General features: G+C 44.0%; 1 protein-coding gene across 3 annotated transcripts in view; it reads left to right on the top strand.

Annotated features, from left to right (window-relative positions):
* The window catches only part of RNF144A (ring finger protein 144A), a 93,981-nt gene that overhangs the window by 49,370 nt on the left and 23,347 nt on the right, over positions 1-21,264 (top strand). Inside the window, exons 1-2 of one of the 3 annotated variants that reach the window (XM_015429056.1) lie at positions 1,501-1,659; positions 1,799-1,944. In XM_015429056.1, the coding sequence (XP_015284542.1) occupies positions 1,810-1,944 (135 nt within the window). In that variant the 5' untranslated portion in view covers positions 1,501-1,659; positions 1,799-1,809. Of the gene's footprint in view, positions 1-1,500; positions 1,693-1,798; positions 1,945-21,264 lie in introns of those variants that run through there. The other 2 variants (XM_015429048.1, XM_015429043.1) reach the window with 2 other exon arrangements.

The following is a 21,264-nucleotide window of genomic DNA, read 5'->3' as shown; positions in this document are numbered from 1 at the left end:
ATTATAGGGCAGGGCACTATTCCCCATACCAGAGCTTCTTCATACCCAGGTAAGTCATTTGAGACTTTACCTGGTCTGCTGGGTTAGTTTGGATATCAGACTGGATCAGAAATCCTAATGAAAGACTGATAAAATTACATGGCAGTGGGCTGGCTGCGGGCTCGCTGCTGGGGCTTGCTGTGGGCTCCCCCCTACAGGCTGATCATGGGCAGGCAGTGTGTGGTGCAGGAACAGAAACCTGTGGGGCTTGGCTTCAAATTAAGGGGTGTGGCCCTGAGATGCCCCATCATAGCTACGGGCCGATGTCTAACTGATTTTTGCATGGTAGTGTGATATACTGTTTAACTCAGCCCTAGTGTGCTCAGACTTAGGGGCTGAGATTGTGGTTCAGTGGCAGAGCATTGGCTCTGCATGTCAAAGGTCCCAAATTCAGTACTCAGCATCTCCAGTTACAAGAATCAGATGATATGAAACACTTCTGCCTAAAAAATCCTGGAGAGCCACTGGTGGTCTGATTAGATTGTACTGACCTTGATGGACCAATGTTCTGACTTGGTATAAGGCAGTTTTGTGAGTTCAGGCCCTTTATGACAAACTTGGTTTTAGGTTATTGGAGGCTGAAAGGACCATCATATCTCTGTTGCAGCAGATCCCAGCTGTGAAACTGTATCTGATCAAATGGGCTATCAAGGGGAGCAGAGTAGGTAGTGAAGGAAGAGTTAGAGAAGGGTATGTCATAAGTGAAGAAGTCAGCAAATGAGTGTAAGGTGTTACAGTCCAGTGAAAGTACAGCCTGTTAGACTGATAGGTTGTTAAACAGAACAAGCTACAGTATACTCCATGCCTTTCCAATAAGTGTCCCTCCCTGACGCTTGCCTTTTTCAAAAGACTCTTTCTGTTTGTTCCTCTATTTTGGTCCCTGTAGGGAATACCCCCTGATGCTAAATTTATTCATTAAATTTATTTTTGCAATTCCCACTTTAAGGTAAGTGAGTCTTGTATCACAGAAGTAAATTGTATATCAGGTGTTTCATTGTGCTCAAAAGTATTGATGAATACAGCAAATGTCCTGCCTAATACTGGGTGCCTGTGCTGTTAATACCACTGTTTGCAGGCTCAAGCAGTAAAGCTTAGTGTTGTGCAGACAGAATAAATTCTACCCTTCCCCCCATACTAGGGCTTTCCTGAATCTCCTTGTAAGAGTAGCTGCAACCATTCTTCCCACCATACCCCCCCCCCGGGAAGTAAGTTATGTTATGCTTATTTAGGACCAGAAGGATACTCATAGCCCCTTTCTTTGACTGTTATGGGACACTGGGATAATTCTGGATATACTGGGAGTGTATAATTTTGTGTTGCCAGAGCAGGTAAGGAATTTTTTCCACTGGCAGACTGAATAGAATTCGATGACTCTGTCCTCAGGCCAAAATAGACGCAATGAAGATCATGAGCCTCAGTCAGTCCATAAAAAACAAATTGCATGCAGAGCTGTGATTCAGATTGAAGGAATAGAGAAAGGGAAGAGAGGATTTAATTCTTGAAATTCTGCTTGTTTCCATGCTGCTGTTAAGAGGTTTCAATAATGGGGAGAAAAGATATGCCCTTCTAAAACCTGTATCTTCTTCGTTTCAAACAGTAATAACAGGATAGAGAGTCCAGGTTTGATTAGCAAAACCAAGTCGGCCTTGAAAGGTTAAATCCCTTCTTCCCCTCTTGCATGATACTGATCTGAATTGTGACTGACTCATGATCTTTCAGAAAACCTTCTGCCTCATATGCTTCTTTTTAACGCTTTCAGATTATTCTGCAATGACGACAGCAAGATACAGGCCTACTTGGGACTTGGTGCTTGATCCTCTCGTATCCTGTAAGCTCTGCCTTGGGGAATACCCTGTGGAACAGATGACAAGGATAGCACAATGCCAATGCATCTTTTGTACTCTGGTTAGTACTCATCAAATATTTCTGTACTGTGGTCGCAAATTGGTCTAAGGGCATGCTGTTTTAACTCCCACTGAATTCAGAAACAATTGTATTTGTGGAACATCTTGTTTCTCTTACTCTCAGTTAAAATTGTATGTACCTAACAAGACAGTTCTCAGTGGGACTTCAGTTCCATGCCTTGAGTTCCTATAAAGTAGAAAGGTGGCTAATAAGTGTTTTAAATAAATAAAAACAAAACATACTTCTTTTTTTGTGACAGGCCCGAGCCTGGCAGAATAAGAGAGTTAAACCTTTTGGGTTTTAGAGAGCTAGTTGGCATCGTGGGTTGGTGGTTGCATGCATGAACTGGGGAGACCTGTTACCCAAAGTGGTTGTGAAGGTCTCCTGAGTTTGTTGGGGAATTAGCGAGGAAACCCAAACAATGTGAGAGGGGGTAATAAGCAGGATCTCCACCTTTGTTTACGGGGATTTTTCCCTCAGTAGAACTCTCAAAATGAACCAGCCTGTGATTAATGACATGGTTTTTATTAAAGAGAATTTAAAAAATAAATTTAAAACTTATTACATGAAAAGCACTATATATGAACACACATACAAGTTCAGAAATAAAGATGGTAGCTTTATAGAGATAAAGAAGGAAACTTATGTTATGGGACTATATTTACCTATCCAAGGAACAAAGATCCAAGAAGGAGAATGAGCAAAATGAACCAGCGCCTCACGCCAAGGAGGGTGCCCAACCTTTTCGGTGGGGGTTAGTGAACGTCCAGATACATACACACATTATTGAACAACGTATGTCTTGGTTATACCCCTTGGAGCATGATGTGATTGCTCCTAGAACAATGCTGTGATGGTGTGGATGAAACAATGTTGTCTGAACCAGGAAATTTCATAACATTCCTAGGAGTTGCAAGTGCAATGTTACATTTATGTGAAATGTCTATTGTGTTTGGTGACCCCTAATTGCTAGGACAAGACAACTATCACACAAAGGATTATGGGATTAAAGTGGTTTTACTAGGTATTTACTTCATCCAAGGAACAAAGATCCAAGAAGGAGAAGGAGCAAAACGAACCAGCGTCTCACGCCAAGGAGGGTGCCCAACTTTTTCAGTGGGGGTTAGTGAACGTCCAGAGACATACACACATTATTGAACAACGTGTGTCTGGTTATACCCCTTGGAGCATGATGTGATTGCTCCTAGAACAATGCTGTGATGGTGTGGATGAAACAATGTTGTCTGAACCAGGAAATTTCATAACATTCCTAGGAGTTGCAAGTGCAATGTTACATTTATGTGAAATGTCTATTGTGTTTGGTGACCCCTAATTGCTAGGACAAGACAACTATCACACAAAGGATTATGGGATTAAAGTGGTTTTACTAGGTATTTACTTCGGATGGCCAGGCAGGGAAATGTCAGGCAAGGTAGGAATGTTGGTTAGATTTACTGTCCTTTTTGAGAAATCAGTCTTTGACATTGATGGATTTAACGAGGGAAGAGAACTGCCAAAAACCAGAGTTTTGCACCTTAAGATCAGTTTTTCAGACTGTCCTCTCTCTGATCAGTATTCGATGGCACACATTCCATTTTGACTGTAGGATCTCTTTTGATCACTTGTTTGCAGACCAGGGAAGAGTCTTGAATGAGTGATCCTGTGAGATGCTAAGAGAGGGAATGTTTCTTCTGCCACCTCTCTATAGGTACAAAGCTCATCCTTCCAAGGGAGGAGGGGTCCAGGCCTAACAGACCTGGGTTCAGTTCTTCACACAGCCATGAGACTTTGACCGTTCACTTATGTTCAGCCTGAACGCCCTCACAGGGTGGGGTGGGGGCTGTTGTCTGTAGGACAGGATAACAGCCATGTGTGCAACCCAGAGTTCTTAAAAGGAGAAGAACAATGGAAACGTAATAATAATATATGGCTGCATCAGACTCTTAAGTGAACAAGCTCCAGTTATTATGATAAATGTATATTTTAAATAGCATTTATTAAATCACTTGTTTTTTGTAAAAGCACATCTGGTGTTAAAGAGAGCAAAAGGAAAAACACGGGGGTGTCTGCATGCTTCATCAACAATATTTCAAACAAGGAAGCAGACCAGAAATCACGTAGACAGCTGCATAGAGCTTTGGCCTCTGAAGTTGCAAAAAAGCAGCATGCATGGAAAAGCGAAGCCATCTGGTTAAGGTCATAAGTGTATGCGTACAGAATGGGTGGGGGAAGAGTAGGAGTCGAGGCAGCACTGCATCCATCCTGTTAAAAAACAAAAGCTGTTTCATTTCGTGCTCATGTAGTGAAAACTTGGTCAAGAATGCAGATGAGTAAGAAGTAACTGGTTTCAAGAAAAAAAAACCAAAACACCACACTGGACAAAACTCCATACTTGCATCACCCTTGAAGTGGGTTTTGTATGCAGAGCTGGTGCTTACATGTCTCTTATTCTCTAAATCGATGTCTTTTTCTCTTAAAAATGTTAATTTTGCGACGGCTTTCATTAAGAACAAGTCAAATGGACATGTTTGTCTCCTGCTCTGTTGTTCTCCATATAGAATTTGAAAATATTTTATTTGTGTGTTTATTAAAATACGTAAACTCTGCCTTTCTTTTGCATCTCAGGATAGCTCACGTGTTGCAGATTTAAAACATGTACAATACAGTAAAACCCCATTAGTCCATCTCCCACGAAAATGTCTGCATCCTTGAGCCCATTGCAATCCCTAGCAAATAAAATGGTAGCTGCTGCTATAACAGCACCTTCCGAAAACTTCCAAGGAAGCACCTCCTCATCTCCTCCAAGAGCCCATTCCACAAGGTGGGAGCAGCTATTAAAAAGGATCAGCGTCTCATAGACTCCAAGCAGACAACGTTAAGCGAGGAAACAAGAGGGTGGCACATAGTGGATTGTGGTTAGTGCACAAGTACCCCTGGGAGAGGTGTGCTGCTTTTTCTACATTTCTACTAGTGGCATTTAAGGTGTGAAGAGGATGAACAAGCCTTAGCAGATAACCTCTTCTCAGTGGCTTAGGACTAAAATGTGTTGAGATCAATGGGCATTACAGAAACAAATGTACATAGAATGGTAGCCAGGGACTACATACGGAGATAACTAAATGCAATTCTTAAAATACCCTGATATATTTTAGAGGACTGGCTAGTAGTGCTGGGGCATCCTTTTCACTTTTGTGCTACTTAGAAATGCTGGAATGTCTTTTTCAATTTTGTGGTTTCTGAATTTAGTGCTGAGTTGCTGTTCTAAATCCTGTGTGTGGAGAAAGAGCCAAATGTGTTCCCCACAAAGAGAGCTTTCAGAACTGCACAGCTGGAAGGAAGGCAGACCTTACACCAACTCTCAACCCTGGATGAAAAGAGAACTATTACAAGACTGAGTAGTTTTCACTCCCTTGGCAACCCCTGAAATGTTGTAAAGGGTTTGTAAGGGATTACCACCTTTCTACAATTGCATAGTGTTAGCATTGTTGGAAAGGAAGGGAGGTTGTTCTCCTGATCTGTGTACATTGCAGGGAAACGTATGGGTAAAATCTCTTGCACTGCATTCCTAAACAGAGGTACAGCCTTCTAAACCTATTGACTTCAGTGGCCTTAGAAAAGTGTGACTCTGGTGATTTAAATGAGGCAGTAGGCTTTAATCAAAGCATTATATATGGAATTTATTTTCAGTATTTTGCAGAGTTTAACACCAAGCTCTTTTGTTTCAGATACAGAGTACATGAGAACTTTTCAGATTACAAATTGAAATTTAAATAAATGAGCTTCCAGGAAATAATCAACTTTCTGTATACTGTGATCAGCAGTTACTCTTGATTGATTACCATACTCTTAAGCAAGAGTCACAGGTATCTCTTGTTCACCAAATTAGATTAAGAGACAGTTCAAAACGTGAGAAGCTCACTTTTTGTTTGCTCTGACTAATCTTAATAGGAGTGACTTCTAAAATAAGAGAGGTGCAGCTCTGCTAGGACATGGCAGTGGTCCATCTAATCTGGCATCCTGTTTCACATAATGGCCAACCAGATGCTCCTGGAATACCTGCAAGAAGGTCAAGGGCTCCTCTTCCACTCCTTGTTCCCCTCCCAGGCAACTCAGGTGTATTCTGGTTCGAAAAATGACTGTAGAGTCATTGTAGTGAATAACAATTGATGGTCCATGAATTCGTCTTGTCAAAAGAACAGGTTTAGTTGTTTCCTAGGAAATGTTGCAGTTTCTTTCTTTTTCAAATAAATATCTACATTTCATAAAAAAAGAAAAATATGATAGCAACGTAAAAGTATTGTGTTATATGCATATTGAATTTACACATAAACAATGATTGAAAAAAATGTTATGCACAACATCCCGTCCCTCGGAACATAAGAAGAGTCCTGCTGGATTATACCAGTGGTCCATCTAGTCCGGCATCCTGTCTCACACAGTGTCCAACTAGTTCCTCTGGAGGGCCAACGACAGGCCAGAGGCCTAGGCCTTCTCCTGATGTTGTCTCCTGACACTAGATTCAGAGAGTGTCTGTCTCTGAATCTGGAGATTCTCTTTAGTCACTCTGGCTAGTAGCCACTAGCTACCCTCCATGAATCTATCTAATCCCCTTTTAAAACTGTCTATGCCTGTGGTCATCACTATGTCCTCTAGATATGAATTCTACTTTTTAATCTCTCTCTGTGTAAAGTAGTGTTTTCTTTATCCTAAATTACTGCCCATCAGCTTCATTGGATACCCTCAAGTTCTAATATTTTGGGAGAGAGAAAAAAATGTCTCTTTGTCAACTCTCTCCATCCCATGCATAATTTTATAAACCTCTGTCATGTTCCCCCATAGTGTCTTTTCTAAACTGACAAGTCCCAGGCTCTTCAGCCTTTCTTCATAGGGAAGGTGCTCCAACCCCCTAATTATTTTGGTTGCCCTCTTCTGGCCCCGGTCGCACGGGCCGGAAAATGCGGGGGGGAAGCGTGGCTGTTTGGCCCGGAGCAAAATAACGTGCGGCCGCCCAATCACACGTCCCGTCGAGGTCCTGTGGTTAGGGCGTGAGGTGCCGATCACACGGCTATCCTGCAGCGCAGCAAAGAAGCGGTGCGGTGCGATCACATCAGCAATCACAAGGCGCCGCTTCTGTGGCAAATGGGAATATTTTTTTCTCACCAAAAGGTGAGCATGCGCATGATTGTTTGTGTGCATCCTATGTAGACTTTTTAAAAAACTAACCGGTTTGCGACGGGACTAGGACGGGACGCAATCAAACACCTGCCCTTGCCCTGTGTCTTCCAGAAACTAGTACATCATAAGTACAATTTTTTTACTCAGTATCTTCGGCACAAAGCCATGGGTTAGCCACGGGCGCACTACATTTCCCAGATGTTGCGGTGCGATCATGCCTGGAAAATCCGCCTATCATCCATATCTTTAGCGCGGCAAATGCTCCATGTGAACGGGGCCTCTGTACTTTTTTCCAGCTCTGCAATGACTATTTTGAGATAAGAAGGCCAAAACTACACAGTATTCCAAATGAGGCCACATCATAGATCTATATAGAGGCATTATAATACCAGACAGTTTATATTCAGTTTCTTTCCTAATAACCCCTAACATACAGAGTTTGCCTTTTTCACTGCTGCCAACAACAACAATAATACAGTCCACAGTAAACAATGGCCAAAAAAACCAGCAAATAACAACTGTGTACTGCACAAACCCGCACCAAAGTTAACAAAAAGAGACTTCAACACAAAGGTAATTCAACAAATGTAATCCATCATAGGAAAATACAAAAGTCCACAATATCCCAAAGGGAAAGAACAAAGTCCAGAATAGAAATTTCTCAAAGGGAAACAATGAAGTCTGGAATAAATATCAACACTTCTCCTAGGTATTGTTCAGTGTTTCGGACTTCTGGTCTTTCCTCAGGAACAAAAAGCCACTATAGGAAGTCTCATTGCAATTTCTTAACAGGCAAACTTTATTCAGTTTCTATATGGGCCAGGTCTCCTAAGCTTTAGAAAGCACCTACCAAGGTTGCTATTATGTAAGTTGGACCAAACATGCCTCCAAAGAGTTGGCAACTGTGTAATTGGGTATGGAACCACTTTCCAGACCCTTGGAACCCAGAAAACATGGCATAGGAAGAGGTGCTTTTCTACCTTCTCTGCCACTGCATACCCCCGAATTAACATAAGCCAACCTCCAGGCGTCACCTGGAGATCTCCAGCTATTACAACTGATGTCCAGATGACCAAGATCAGTTCTCCTGGAGACAATGGCTGCTTTGGCCAGTGGACTCTATGGCATTATACCCTGCTGAGGTCCCTCCCCACTTCTTCCCTCGCCAGGCTCTACCCCTCAAATCTACAGGGCTGGCCCTCCCCTTAGTATTGCCAGCCTCCAGGCAGCACCTGGAGATCTCCAAGATCAGTTCTCCTGGAGAAAATGGCTGTTTTGGGCAATGGACTCTATGGAATTATACCCTGCTGAGGTTCCTCAGCACCCCAAACCCTGCCCTCCGCAGACTCTACCCCTCAAATCTACAGGTATTTCCCAACCCAGAGTTGGCAACCCTGTAACTGGCTATGGAACCGCTTTCCAGACCCTTGGAACCCAGAAGACATGGCATAGGAGGAGGTGCTTTTCTACCTTAGCTGCCACTGCATAACCCCAAATCAACATAAGTCAGGGGTGGAGGGAACCATGCCTGTTACCATGAGGCTGTCCTCCCTACTACCCACTTGGGGCAGCCAAATGACTTGAGACAGCCCTCCTTATAGCTAAGCAGAAGGAAATAAACATGGCTTGCCTCCCTCTATTTTCCCTTTCCCTCTGCCGTCCCACCAGCCACAGCCAGGACACTCACCTGGAGCTTCCTTCTAGAGCTCGTTGTATTTCTTCCACAACGGACCTTACTCCTAGTAGCTAAATAATCAATGAGTTGTACAATAGAAAAACATTTAGGGAGTGATCCTAAGCAAGTGTACTCAGAAGTAAGTCCAGTGTTATTCTGTGGGACTGACTTCCTGGAAAGTGCCCTTGGAAGGGTTTCCAACCTCCAGGTGGTGTCTAGAGATCTCCTGCTAATTCATCTGATATCCAAATGACAGATTACTTCACCTGGAGAAAATGGCTGCTTAGGAAGTTGGACTCTGTGGCATTATACTGAATTCCTTTCCCCTTAAAATATCACCTTCATGCTGCACCTCCAAAATCTTCAGGTATTTCCCAACTCAGAGCTGGCAGCCATAGTCCTTGGGATTGTACCTTAGTACCCAGAGACATGATTTCTAAATAAATCTTCAGTGAATGGCTGGACCGTCCATTTGAAGGAGGCAGATTGACAATGAATTTAAGGTTTTCTAGGAAACTGCCGGAAGCTCCCTAGCATATATACTACTAGCCTATCATTTAAAGTAGCTAAGATTTCTAGGTTGCAGTTGAGATTGTTAGGCACAAGAAGAACATTGGACATTCCACATAGCAGGTCTGCTGACAAACACAGGGAGTGAGGCATTTTTGGCCTAGCCTCAGAATGGAGCTTGGAACAACCTTACCAGACTTAGAATGGCAATTAAAGAAAGCAATACAAAATTGACATTTCTTTAGCTGAAGCTTACTGTTTGTGACAGATGGCACTCAGGAACTGGAATATTTCCCCCATCCTGTGCATGTCTGACACTTAAAAATGAAAAATATTGTGTAAAGATCCTCACAATCCATTTCGCTTTTTCTTTTAATGAGTTACAGAAACCAGCAAATATTTTCTTCTGCCAAAAAAATGCCTCTCTGCCTTCTGCCTTCAAAGCTTTGTCACATACAGCTTGCTCCACAGACAGCTTTTGGCAATGCACCTGCTCTCTGCTTCTGACGCAAGGGAATATATTGGTTTAGGTGCCCTACCGTGAAGCAGGACAGCGCTCTACAAGTAGTGTTTTGGGGAAGGCCTGTTGTTCACAGGTAAAGCACATATTCTTAATGCAGAAGTCCCTTATTCAAGCCCATTTTTCTATTTGTAAACTATCTGAGGTTATAGCGGTTGGGAAGACTTCTGTTGGAAACCTTCAAAAGCCACTGTGAGTCAGAGTAGACCGAGCCCCTATAAATCTGTTCGTTACTACTGCTGGAGAAATTTGGGTTCAGTGGAAGGGGTCCACATAAGTAAAGCTATGTTCAGAAGAAGCAAAGTCTTTATTCAGTTGACCATGGTCAAGGAAAGTGTCCTTATAAAAGTTCAAGACATTGACAGCTTTACAGACAAAAGTATAAGTGTATCTATGCAAATTGATATCAGGATCTTGCAGAACTGTTGCACCAGTTACACAGTGACAACCAACTCAATACTGTACCAAATCTAAACCAATAAAAAAGCAATCTATACTTCTTTCTGAACATACTTTTAAAAAATACAACTACCTTATCTGTGGTATGGTACAAGCACAACACAAACTGTGGGCTACTGTAAAACAGGATCTGTGGACTGCTTTGACAGAGGATCTGTGTTAAAGGTTAGTTTGCCGCATGAGGCGAGGAATGCAGACTTTTGGAGACTTCAGCTAAAACACAGATAACAGTGCTGGCACATCACTGGGTCAAACGTTCCCCTCAGTTCTTTACTCGGTCTTCACAGCCATGGCTACACTATGGCTCATTCACATTTTACCTTTTCCCCCTTCATTGCAACCTGACTTGGTAGATTCATATGGTGTTTTCTTTCAGCTGATTCCATGGCTCTTGTTTATTATCTCTCCTTTCAGAGGCTCATGTACTGATTACTATTTTGCGTCTTTCCACATAATAGATGGGAAGTTTCTCTCCATTAATTATATTGTGTTACTCTCAGCCATCAAACCTATTTTGTCAGGGTGTTACTTAACACTTACAGGGCATTACTACCATAGGGGAACTTTGGGGAGGAAAATGTAATCCTTCACCTGCAGTTTGAAGTGGAGCAATCCATTCTGTCACCTCCACACTCTTCTGCTTGTTAACACCTTATTCTGCTGCACGTGTAGACCAAGCCTTAGAGCAAAAGTCTGTAAAGGCAAAAGAATTACAGCATTGCTATGGAGACTGAAGTGCAGGCTTAGATTCCCCCCCCCCCTTTCCCTCTGCCAGAGAGAGAGAGAGAACATTGCTGTGTTTGCCAGACAGGGCCTGGCTGGACTGATCCTGTCTGACTCTTGCTCCCAAGTAGAACTACAAACTCTTTTTCTTTTGTTCCTTTTCCATTTGTTAGTGGGTGAGAGAAACCATGAGCCCAGCCAGTCCACTCAAAGACACACTGGGACTTGCAGGCTGTTCAGTCTTTGTCTAGCAGAGGGAAGGAGACGGAAATCTGTTCTGCAGCATTTGCCCAGTCCCAGAAGCAGTGATGTGTGACTGTTTTCTCTACTTTCCCCTTCTATCCATGTAACCCAACATGCAGCCTTTGGAGCAGAGCGTCTTCTTAGCAGAGAAAGTGTGTATATATAGGGTTCTGGTCCCCCCTCCTTCATCCTTTCTAAGTGGGAAAAGAATCAGCCTTCCAAGTCCCATCTAGAATATCAGGGCTAATGAACACACACACGGGCTATCTTGCTGGCTTACCCAGAGGCAATTCTTACGCACCCTGGGCAACAAAAAGTTGCTATTTTCAAGACTGCAGTAGCCCTTCCATGCATATTAGGAATACATGATGTGTTGCATCTTAACTTTGCCAGTCTAAACAGAAATTGGACAGCCTCATCTGATTTTTGCCTGCTGGGCTGGTTTGCAAAAAAAGCAAAGCAAAATAGTTGCTTCAACAGGGAAATTTCATTTCTGTGCTGAGCTGTATGTAAAAAAAATCCGGGTGGAGAAAAAGAAATCTCAGACAGTAGGGTCAAATTACAGGCAATAATAGTTCTGGATCTGCAGTAGCAAAAACAAGTTAGAAGCAAGAGAGAGATGCTTGTGATGTATGCAAGACCCTTCCCTTGCATGTGACTTATCTTTCCATCACATTTATCTCTTCTCTTACTCTCAGCATGGGTTTATAAAAGTATCTCTGGTTCAGAGAAAATTGCAGAGATGTAAGGCACAGAGGCATCTCTCTTGCTTTCAAAATCTGATACATATGCCTGTTCTATAGGATTGAGGGTAAATCTATATTTGCTGCCATCGCTAGGAGTATCGCTCAGTATATACCGAGCCAAATAAATACCTGAAAAATAACATCATTTTTTCCAGGTATTTATTCAGCTGCTGAAATAGCCATGCCTAAATAAAAGCCGATATTATTTGGCTTTTATTTGGCCGCAGCTAGAAGAGACTTTTTAAATGCCTTTTGAGTTCACTCACCTAGTTGCACCACAAAATACTGGCAAAACAGTTATGAAAGGCCATAAAGGTAAGGTTCAGAAAGAAATAAGAATTGGAGCTCTCTCAGTCAACCCATTTTAGCTATTCTAGTGTAGTGGGAGCAATGGTGGAAGTCATTTTGCCCTCTATAAAACATTATTTTTTGCTTCATGTTACAGAAGCGTGAGGTGGTTCATGAGGCAAAGAGGGCAGTCTCTTGTTTCCTGTTTTGGAAATGTTGCTTTCATTTTTATTATTCCTTTCTTCCTTGCAGCAGACCTGGCAGTTAGATTGAGAGACAGTAACTCAAAGGCTAGTCAGAGGGCTTTACGAGGATTTGGACCTTAGTTTCCCAGACAAAGACACAACAGACAGTGGCCCTGCCAGTACTCTGTCTTTTCGAAATCCATAATGACATAGTATAGTTTGTACTATCATGCATTGGTTGGTATTCTATTCCTGATAAATATATTTGTTTCTTCTGCATAGGAAGAGTGGCATAAACATTTTCCCCTTTTTAATCCATTCTTGTGATTTGTTTTTACCATTTGTCTTGTCATTTGACATCCCTATATAATTTCTTCAAGTATTGCCCACTGTTTTATTTCATTGGTAGTGCACTTAACAATAATAACTACTGCATAATTTCAACCCCCGTTAGCTTCCCTTTATACCAGGGGTCTGCTGCAATCAATGGATCTAGAGGCAAAAGTGGCTCAGTACAGAAACAACATAGCTCTTTACAAAGAAAATGAAATGTTTAAGTTAAGGTCATAAGCAGTAGGTTTAAGGAATAGCAACCAAAGATTATTTTATGGAACTAAGGGCTTCTTAGAGGTCCTTTACAGGAATGGAAATGATAGAAGTGAATAGTTGCCAGTAATCCAACGTGAGCTATGCAGCTGTTCCTGTGTGTATTGATGACCTATTGTGAGACCTCATGTGAGCCACTTCCTAATAAAGGACTCACCACAACCAGTGTTTGGGCTGTAAGAAGTTTATAGATTATTAACAAACATGTCAACTCATCCATAATGCTAAGTTGTATAGTTTCAGTTACACAAATGGGCTTTCTTATACTGTTTCTTTGTTGATCTCATACTTTGTATATTGATGTAGCTTGGCTCCTTAACAGTAAAAGATTGCAAATCTTAATAGAGTTGCAGTGTGTTATACTTCCCTGCTAATACTTTTGTAATAATGAAATTGTTGCTAGAATTTAACAGTGTTATGTGTTGTTGCCCTTGAAAAGATAGGGAGGAGTTGTGCTTCTGATGGTATTTTATTAAAATATATAAATCCATAACATACTAAAATGAAATATGTGGGCTTGAGGTTCTTTGGTAGGTTTTTATATGCCAAATCATACATGGCCCTTTTGTGCTAAATCATGCAGTTGAGGCATTAGCATGGGACACTAGCCCAAATGGTGTGACAAGTATCTCAAAGTATAAAATAGGCCTAAAGGTTGTTAGATGAAATTAGTAGAGGAAAGAGGGGTTTTGGGGGTTTTTTTTGGGGGGTGCTTCTCATTCAATGAATGAAATAGTTTGTGATGTTCTACAGTTTATGTTCTCGGAGCTGAAACTGGTTGGAAACTTAACACATTCAAAATGAGGGGGTGATACTGGATCTTTTTCTCATAGTTTATATACCAATTAATTGGTTAGTGAATCACCTCCTTGGAACTGTGTTATTCTGATAATACAGTGTGGAGTTTTATATTGTGCTTGTCCCTTGATAGTGGCACACTAGCTCAAAGTCATGAGTAGTTAGAGCAAGTGAAATGGCTGATTATTCAAACCACAATACCAGCGTGGGGGGAATACAATGGTTAAACAGGTGACCTATGTACAAACCTCTGCCATGGGTTATGCTTAATTCTCTTGCTGCGATATAATTAATATATTTGAATCCCTTCTGTATATATTTGCAGCAAATAAGGAGCCAGGTTTCAGGTGCCTGCCAGGTATTGTTATTGTATTTTCCTCTATTCATACTACCTTTTTACCATGGGAGGAACAGGTCCCAATGTGGACCAAAAGTGGCTTACAAAAATACAATTGAAACAGTTGTCTGTAAGACACAGTATAAAAACATGCAACACATCCTGGGCTGGTGTCCACTGGGTAGACTTTCAAGGTCACAGGCTGTGAGCTATGGGCTAAGGGCCAAGAACCCTGAGGCTCGTGCTCAAGGGATCATGTTCCCAGATATGCCCAGCCATTGGAGTGAGAAACATTCAGCCTGAGTGATACCAAGTGGCAGCCATCTTCCCAGAATTCTCCCCTACAGGCCAGTATCTTATAACATAATGTCAATGCTTTCTTACTGGTAGGTATATTTTTTTCTGGTTTTGTTGTTAGCCACCTTGAGTCTTTGGAGGAAGCAAGATAAAGAGTTTTAATGAATGAATATAAAGTTAGGGCTTTCCTTTATTGAATTCATGTCAGTTCCTGTGATGGTGTGGAGAGCAACAGTTGAGAGACATATTCTAAGGCCCCTTTCATATCTATATACCAATATCCAAGGCGCCCCCTGTGTGCGGATATCTAAATCCACACATCGGGGGGACCTAGGGGGCAAAGAGATTTTCCTGCACATTTGGGGCAATCCCCAGATGTGCAGAAAAATCTGCAGTCTATAAAAAACTATAGGGAGGATACTTAAATCCCCCCAAAAGTAAAAGAGCATTCCTTGCATATGTGCAGAGGGAACTGGGGGGTGGGGGAGAAGGCTTGGCGGGCCCGGTGGGAGCCACACGGGCTTCGCCATTGGTGCAGGGGGGGAGAAGGCTTGGCGGGCTCCACCATTGGTGCTAGGGAAGAGAAGGCTTGGCGGACCTGGCGAGAGCCACACGGGCCTCGCCGTTGGTGCCGAGGGGCGGGGGAGAAGGCTTAGCGGGCCGGTGGCTGGGAGCCATGTGGGCCTTGCTGTTGGTGCTGGGGATGACGCAGGGGGGGGGGAGAAAACTTGGCGGGCCCGATGGCTGGGAGCCACACGGGCCTCGCCATTGGTGCGGGGGGCAGAGGAAAAGGCTTAGCGGGCCAGTGGGCCTTGCTGTTGGTGCTGGGGATGAGAAGGCTTGGCGGACCCGGTGAGAGCCTCATGGGCCTCGCCGTTGGTGCCAGGGGGGGAAGGCTTACCTATGGCTGCTTCCTCCTCCTCCGCGTGGAGCTCCTCCCCCCGCTAGTATCACGGGTCCCCCTTCTTGTTACTGTTCTAAACCAGATGTTACCTGTTGTTAGCCTGGTTCCAAATAAAGTGATACAGGGATGGGGGTTTCATACAGTGGATTTCATTCCATTAATGATGAGCCGTCTCTGAAACACTCTGGTTATTTCAAAGAATACCCCCTTTCCCCCCCTGCCCTTTTTTGCCATGTGGTCTTTCTCAGACTTTGGGGGGGGATGTCATTTTAAATTGAGCACTATAGTACTAGGCCAAAATAGCAGGAAGACGCCTCAATGGTCCTGCTACAGCACTGAAGCGCTATATTGGTCTAGCACTATAGCACTCAACTTAGAACAATCCCTCCCCCCAAATTCCAAGAAAGACTGCAAAAAAGGGCGGCGGGGTGGGGGGAAGCGGCACTATTAAAAGTGCTGCAGACATTTTAAACAGCAGACTCCAGCATTTCAGAAGCTCAAAGAAGAGTTGAAAATGGAAGAAAGCTGTTTACCTCAAAAACAGCTCAACCCTGCTTTGCTAACTGGATGCAAGCAACATTGTATGAAAAGGTAAATAAAATCTGTTAGCAGCCAGTTGCTAAAACAGTTCTGTCTGAAATGACACAAAAAATACATTAGCAACTGGCTACTAAAATGGAATACAAAAGCTGTGTGAAAACAGGGGCCTAAGTTTCATTTCCTTCAGATCTAGTTTTAAAGAAGAATATTCAAGATAGAGATTAGCGCTAACCCAAAATTTGGCTTTCTGTTTTGGAAACACTTCTTCTCCACCTCTGCCAAAAGAAGCTCTCTCCCCTCCCCCATTGTATTGTTTTTAAAAGGGTGAAAACTATTGGAAACTGAGGGGAGAAGAAAGAATATTTCTGTTGCTAAAGCATGATGGCTCACTCCCCTCCCTTAAGAATTAAGGTTGCCTGTTATGCCAAGAAATGTTATTTGAATTGAATTAAGGTTGCCAATCCCCAGTTGGGGACAGGGGGTCCCCCAGTTTGGAGTCCTACCCTTGCTTCAGGGCTACCAGAAAGCAGGGGTGGATGGCCACTGGGTGTTCCATTATACCCTATGGAGGCCAGTCCCCATAGGGTATAATGGACAATCAGTCCATGGGGCTCGGGGTGTGTGTGTGTTTTGAGGTAGAGGCACCAAAATTTCATCATAGTTGCCGGTGCCTCTCCTCAAAAATCCCTCAAGTTTAAAAAAGATTGGACCAGAGGATCTAAATCTATGAGCCCCAAAAGAAGGTTCCATTCCTTCCAATAGAGGGAAGGCATTTAAAAGGAACACTATCCCTTTAAATGCAGCAGCAGGTCACTCAGAACTTGCCTCAAGAGTTCAGTTGTGTTTCTTCCCTCCCCTCTCCCAGAACTTCCTGGTAAGCCCCCCACCAGCTTATCAGCCTCACCTGGCAACCCTAAGAATAATGCAGGACAGAAGAGAAACTTTCAGATCTACTTGTGACTGTTCTTTACTGATTTATGTTAAACTAAGACCCGTTGTGGGAAGAAATACAATGAGCTCTAGAAAGAGGAGACAGGTGTGTATCCTGGCTGTGGCTGGTGGAGTAGCAGAGGGAAGTGGAAAACAGAGGGAGGCGAGCCATGTTTATTTCCTTCTGCTTAGCTATAAGGCAGGGCTGTCTCAAGTCATTTTGCTGCCCCAAGTGGGTAGTATGGGAGGAGAGCCACATTGTAACAGGTATGGTTCCCTCCACCCCTGACTTGTTTGTTTAATTTGTATCCCGCCCTCCCCACAAAAACAGACTCAGGGCGGCTTATACTGATTAACGCATAAATAACAATTAAAATCCACATAAAATCATCTAAAACAAGTCAATTATAAATTGTGTTGTTTGGGGGCTGTGCAGTGACAGCTAAGGTAGGAAAGCATCTCCTCTTATACCATGTTTTCTGGGTTCCAAGGGTCTAGAAAGCATTTCCGTAGCCAGGTACGGCTTTGCCAACTCTTGGTTGGGAAATACCTGTAGATTATAGGGGTAGAGCCTGGGGAGGGCAGGCTTTGGGGTGGGGAGGGATCTCAGTAGGATATAATGCCATAGAGTCCACTGCTCAAAGCAGCCATTTTCTCCTGGAGAGCTGATCTTGGTCATCTGCAGATCAGTTGTAATAGCTGGAGATCTCCAGGTGCCACCTGGAGGTTGGCAATAAGGGGAGGGCCAGGTTTGTTGAAGAAATTCAGTGAAGTATACTGCCATAGAGCTCACTCTCCAAAGCAAGCGTTTTCTCTGTGGGAACAGATCTCTGTAGTGTGGAGATCATCTGTAATTCAGGGAGATGTCCAGGCCTTTCCTTTCCCTCCAATTCCCGTTTAACAGTTTAACTTATTAACACTTCAACTGACTCCCTGCCAATGCCTCACAGTCTCTTGGGACTCCTAGCTTGGGAGCTGTAGTTCTAATTCCCTTTGCTATGGCTGCAGTAAGGCCAGTTGAGAAATACAACATCCAAGGTGCAATGCATCAAACGTGGGGGTATAAGAATGGACCAGCCGTTGGGACGGGCCAATAGGCACCAAGGCAGCTTCCCCAGTAGCCAGTGGGAGCGTAGGTGAGTCATCACCAGCATGCCTTGGCTTTTATATATTAACTAGGAGTAAGGCCCATTGTGGAAGAAATACAACGAGCTCTCGAAGGAAGCTCCAGGTGAGTGTCCTGGCTGTTGCTGGTGGGGCGGCAGAGGTAAGGGGAAAATAGAGGGAGGCAAGCCATGTTTATTTCCTTCTGCTTAGCTATAAAGAGGGCTGTCTCAAGTCATTTTGCTGCCCCAAATGGGTAGTAGGGAGGACAGCCTCATGGTAACAGGCATAGTTCCCTCCACCCCTGACTTATGTTGATTTGGGGTTATGCAGTGGCAGCTAAGGTAGAAAAGCACCTTCTCTTATGCCATATTTTCTGGGTTCGAAGGGTCTGGAAAGCAGTTCCATAGCCAGTTACAGGGTTGCCAACTCTGGGTGGGGAAATATCTGTAGATTTGAGGGGTAGAGCCTGGGGAGGGCAGGGTTTGGGGTGTGGAGGGACCTCAGCAGGGTATAAATCCATAGAGTCCATTGCCCAAAACAGCCATTTTCTCCAGGAGAACTGATCATGGAGATCAGTGCTGCCTGGAGGCTGGCAATATTAAGGGGAGGGCCAGACCTGTAGATTTGAGGGGTAGAGCCTGGGGAGGGCAGGGCTTGGGGTGCAGAGGGACTTCAGCAGGGTAGAGTCCACTGCCCAAAGCAGCCATTGTAATAGCTGGGAAATTTTGTGTAGGGGAAATGATGTGCTGTGGCTGGAGAACATGGTGATTTCTGGGAGATCTCCAGGCCCCACAGGGAGATTGGCAACTCCATAGACCATTTAAGGGAAGATTGGGATATGTATTTTACCTCAGGACACATTCAGTGACTCCCAACAGCAACAACAAACCGTTTAGAATGTTAGAGGCAAAGGCCAATCAGGCCACATATGCAAATGACCTCTGTGCTCTGACTGGCTATTGGGGGGAGAGGAACAGCAAACTGTTTAGAATATTGGAGGCGAGACTCAGGCAATGCAGCCAGTGGATAGGGACAGCTTCTGAGTGACAGATCAGGGAGTCAACTAATTTGGGAGCGTGTGGAATGTTCAGAAGAGTCCATGGCCAAAACAGAATAATTATATTCAGAGATAAGAATAAGGCCCATTGTAATACAATGAACTCTAGAAAGAGTCTCTGGGTGGGTGTCCCAGCCTTGGGCACTCAGTGTCAGTTTGCTGTGGTGACCTCAGCAGGGTATAATGACGCAAAATCCAACATTTTCTCCAGGGGAACTGATGTCTGCCATCTGAAGAGCAGTTGTAAATCTGAGTGATCTCCAGCCCTCACCTGGGCAATGCAGCAATGGTTCCCCAGGAGAAAATGGCTGTTTTGGAGGGTGGAGTCTATGGCATTGTACCTGTCTGAGGTCCCATCCCCCCTTCAAACCTCACCCTCTCCATTATCTGCCCTTCTGACCTCAGGTTTCCAACTCCTCCCTGCTTCCTGCAGCCTCTACCTAGGAAAAGTAGTCTTTCTCCGCAGTGGGGATCAAAGCAGCTCACATCATTCTCTCCCCCTTTTGATCTGCACAACAACCCTGTGAGGTGGGTTAGGCTGAAAGTCTGTGATGGTCTGAAATCACCCAATGAGTATCCACAACAAGAGCCTGGGTCTAGCAGACCCTGCACCACCTCAGCAGGGGAACTGATTTCTGCCATCTGGAGAGCAGTTGTAATTCTGAGTGATCTCCAGTCCTCACCTGAAGATTGGCAACAATGGTTCCCCAGCAGGAAAAGTACAGTCTTTCTCCGCAGTGGGAACCAATGGTGCTTACATCATTCTCCTCTCCCCCTTTTGATCTGCACAACAACCCTGTGAGGTAAGTTAGGCTGAAAGTCTGTGACTGGCCTGAAATCACCACTCAGCTTCAACAGCAATAACCTGGGTCTGGCAGACCCTGCTCTGCAGCACTGACTGCTGCGCCACACTGACTGTCTTGGGGGGCTGCTGTTGGTGATCAGGAGCAAGCAGCCAGGCATCCTAAAGTCATGCCAGTCAGGTGTCATTAAGTTGCCCAGAGGACGCTGCCAGATCTAGGGTAGCCAACCTCCAGGTGGAGCCTGAAGAGATTACCTGGTATGCCCCCTGGAGAAAATAACGGCTTTGGAGGGTGGACACTATGGGATTCTATTCAGCTGAGGCCTCTCCCTTCCCCAAACTCTGGCTTCCATTGACTCCACCACAAAATCTCCAGGAATTTCCCAACCTGGATCTGCCAACTCTAGTCAGGACTGACCCCAGTGAGTTGCCCACAAAGGCCAAAGTAGGCCTGGAAAGGGTTTTCTAGATGCACCGGCGGCACACCATGGGTCCTTCCCTCGGCGCCGGCAGGTAAACGAGGGACCGGAGGGGAATGCTGCGCGCTGGCGCAATCACACCACGGCGTCTGGAGGCAGCCCGTGGCAAACATTTACTAGTACCTTGGAGGTACTAGTTTTTTAACGTGCATCCTCGGTGGGAAGCCACGGGCTAGCCACGGGAGCACTACGCTTCCCAGATGTTGCGGTGTGATCGCGCCCGGAAAATCCGCCTATCATCCGTCTCTTTAGCGTGGCAGATGCTCCATGTGAACGGGGCCACAGATTGACTACTTGGGCTACTTTTTGATGTGCCAAAACACCTTATCCTGAGAACATGGTAAAACAGGAGCACAAAGAATATCCATACACCACAGAGATCTGTACCAAGACTGCATTTTTGTTCTTCACAAAAACAAACCAAAACAAAAAGAAGCAAGAAAACAGCTGGAGCAGGGGAGAACTTTGACAGGTAAAGAGGGCAGAACAGCAGACTGATATCAATGTAATCTGGAACATCTGTTACAACTGTGTGTACAAATGGTGGCAATTTCGTGACATTTCATTACTTATCTCCTTATGAGGAACAAGGTTGTCTGAATACATCCCATGGCTATCTGAATGCAGTTTGTGTGTCGGGTATTGAAAGGGATCTGTTTTTGTTAGGGATTTCCATGTAAAAGCAGAGGTAATAAATGCAGCAGAACACTTGTATTAGCTTTTAAACAAGAAACTTTACTAATGAGGGAGGGTAAACTGGGAAATACTAGAAACAAAACAAGGGATTAACATCCTCTCTGACTTCACTAACCGACATTTTGACTCTTGAAAGTCTAAACCACATGTGCTATGCAGTTTTCCTCCTTTTTCTTGAAGATGACAGAAAGAAAATTCTGGCAACTTCAGCAATATTACTAATCAGCATGGGAAAAAGGCTTT

The sequence above is a fragment of the Gekko japonicus genome, unplaced genomic scaffold (genome assembly GCF_001447785.1).
Source record: "Gekko japonicus isolate JY-2015 unplaced genomic scaffold, Gekko_japonicus_V1.1 scaffold732, whole genome shotgun sequence".
In the NCBI taxonomy this organism is placed as follows: Eukaryota; Metazoa; Chordata; class Lepidosauria; order Squamata; family Gekkonidae; genus Gekko; species Gekko japonicus.
This window is presented reverse-complemented; position numbering and strand designations above follow the sequence as displayed.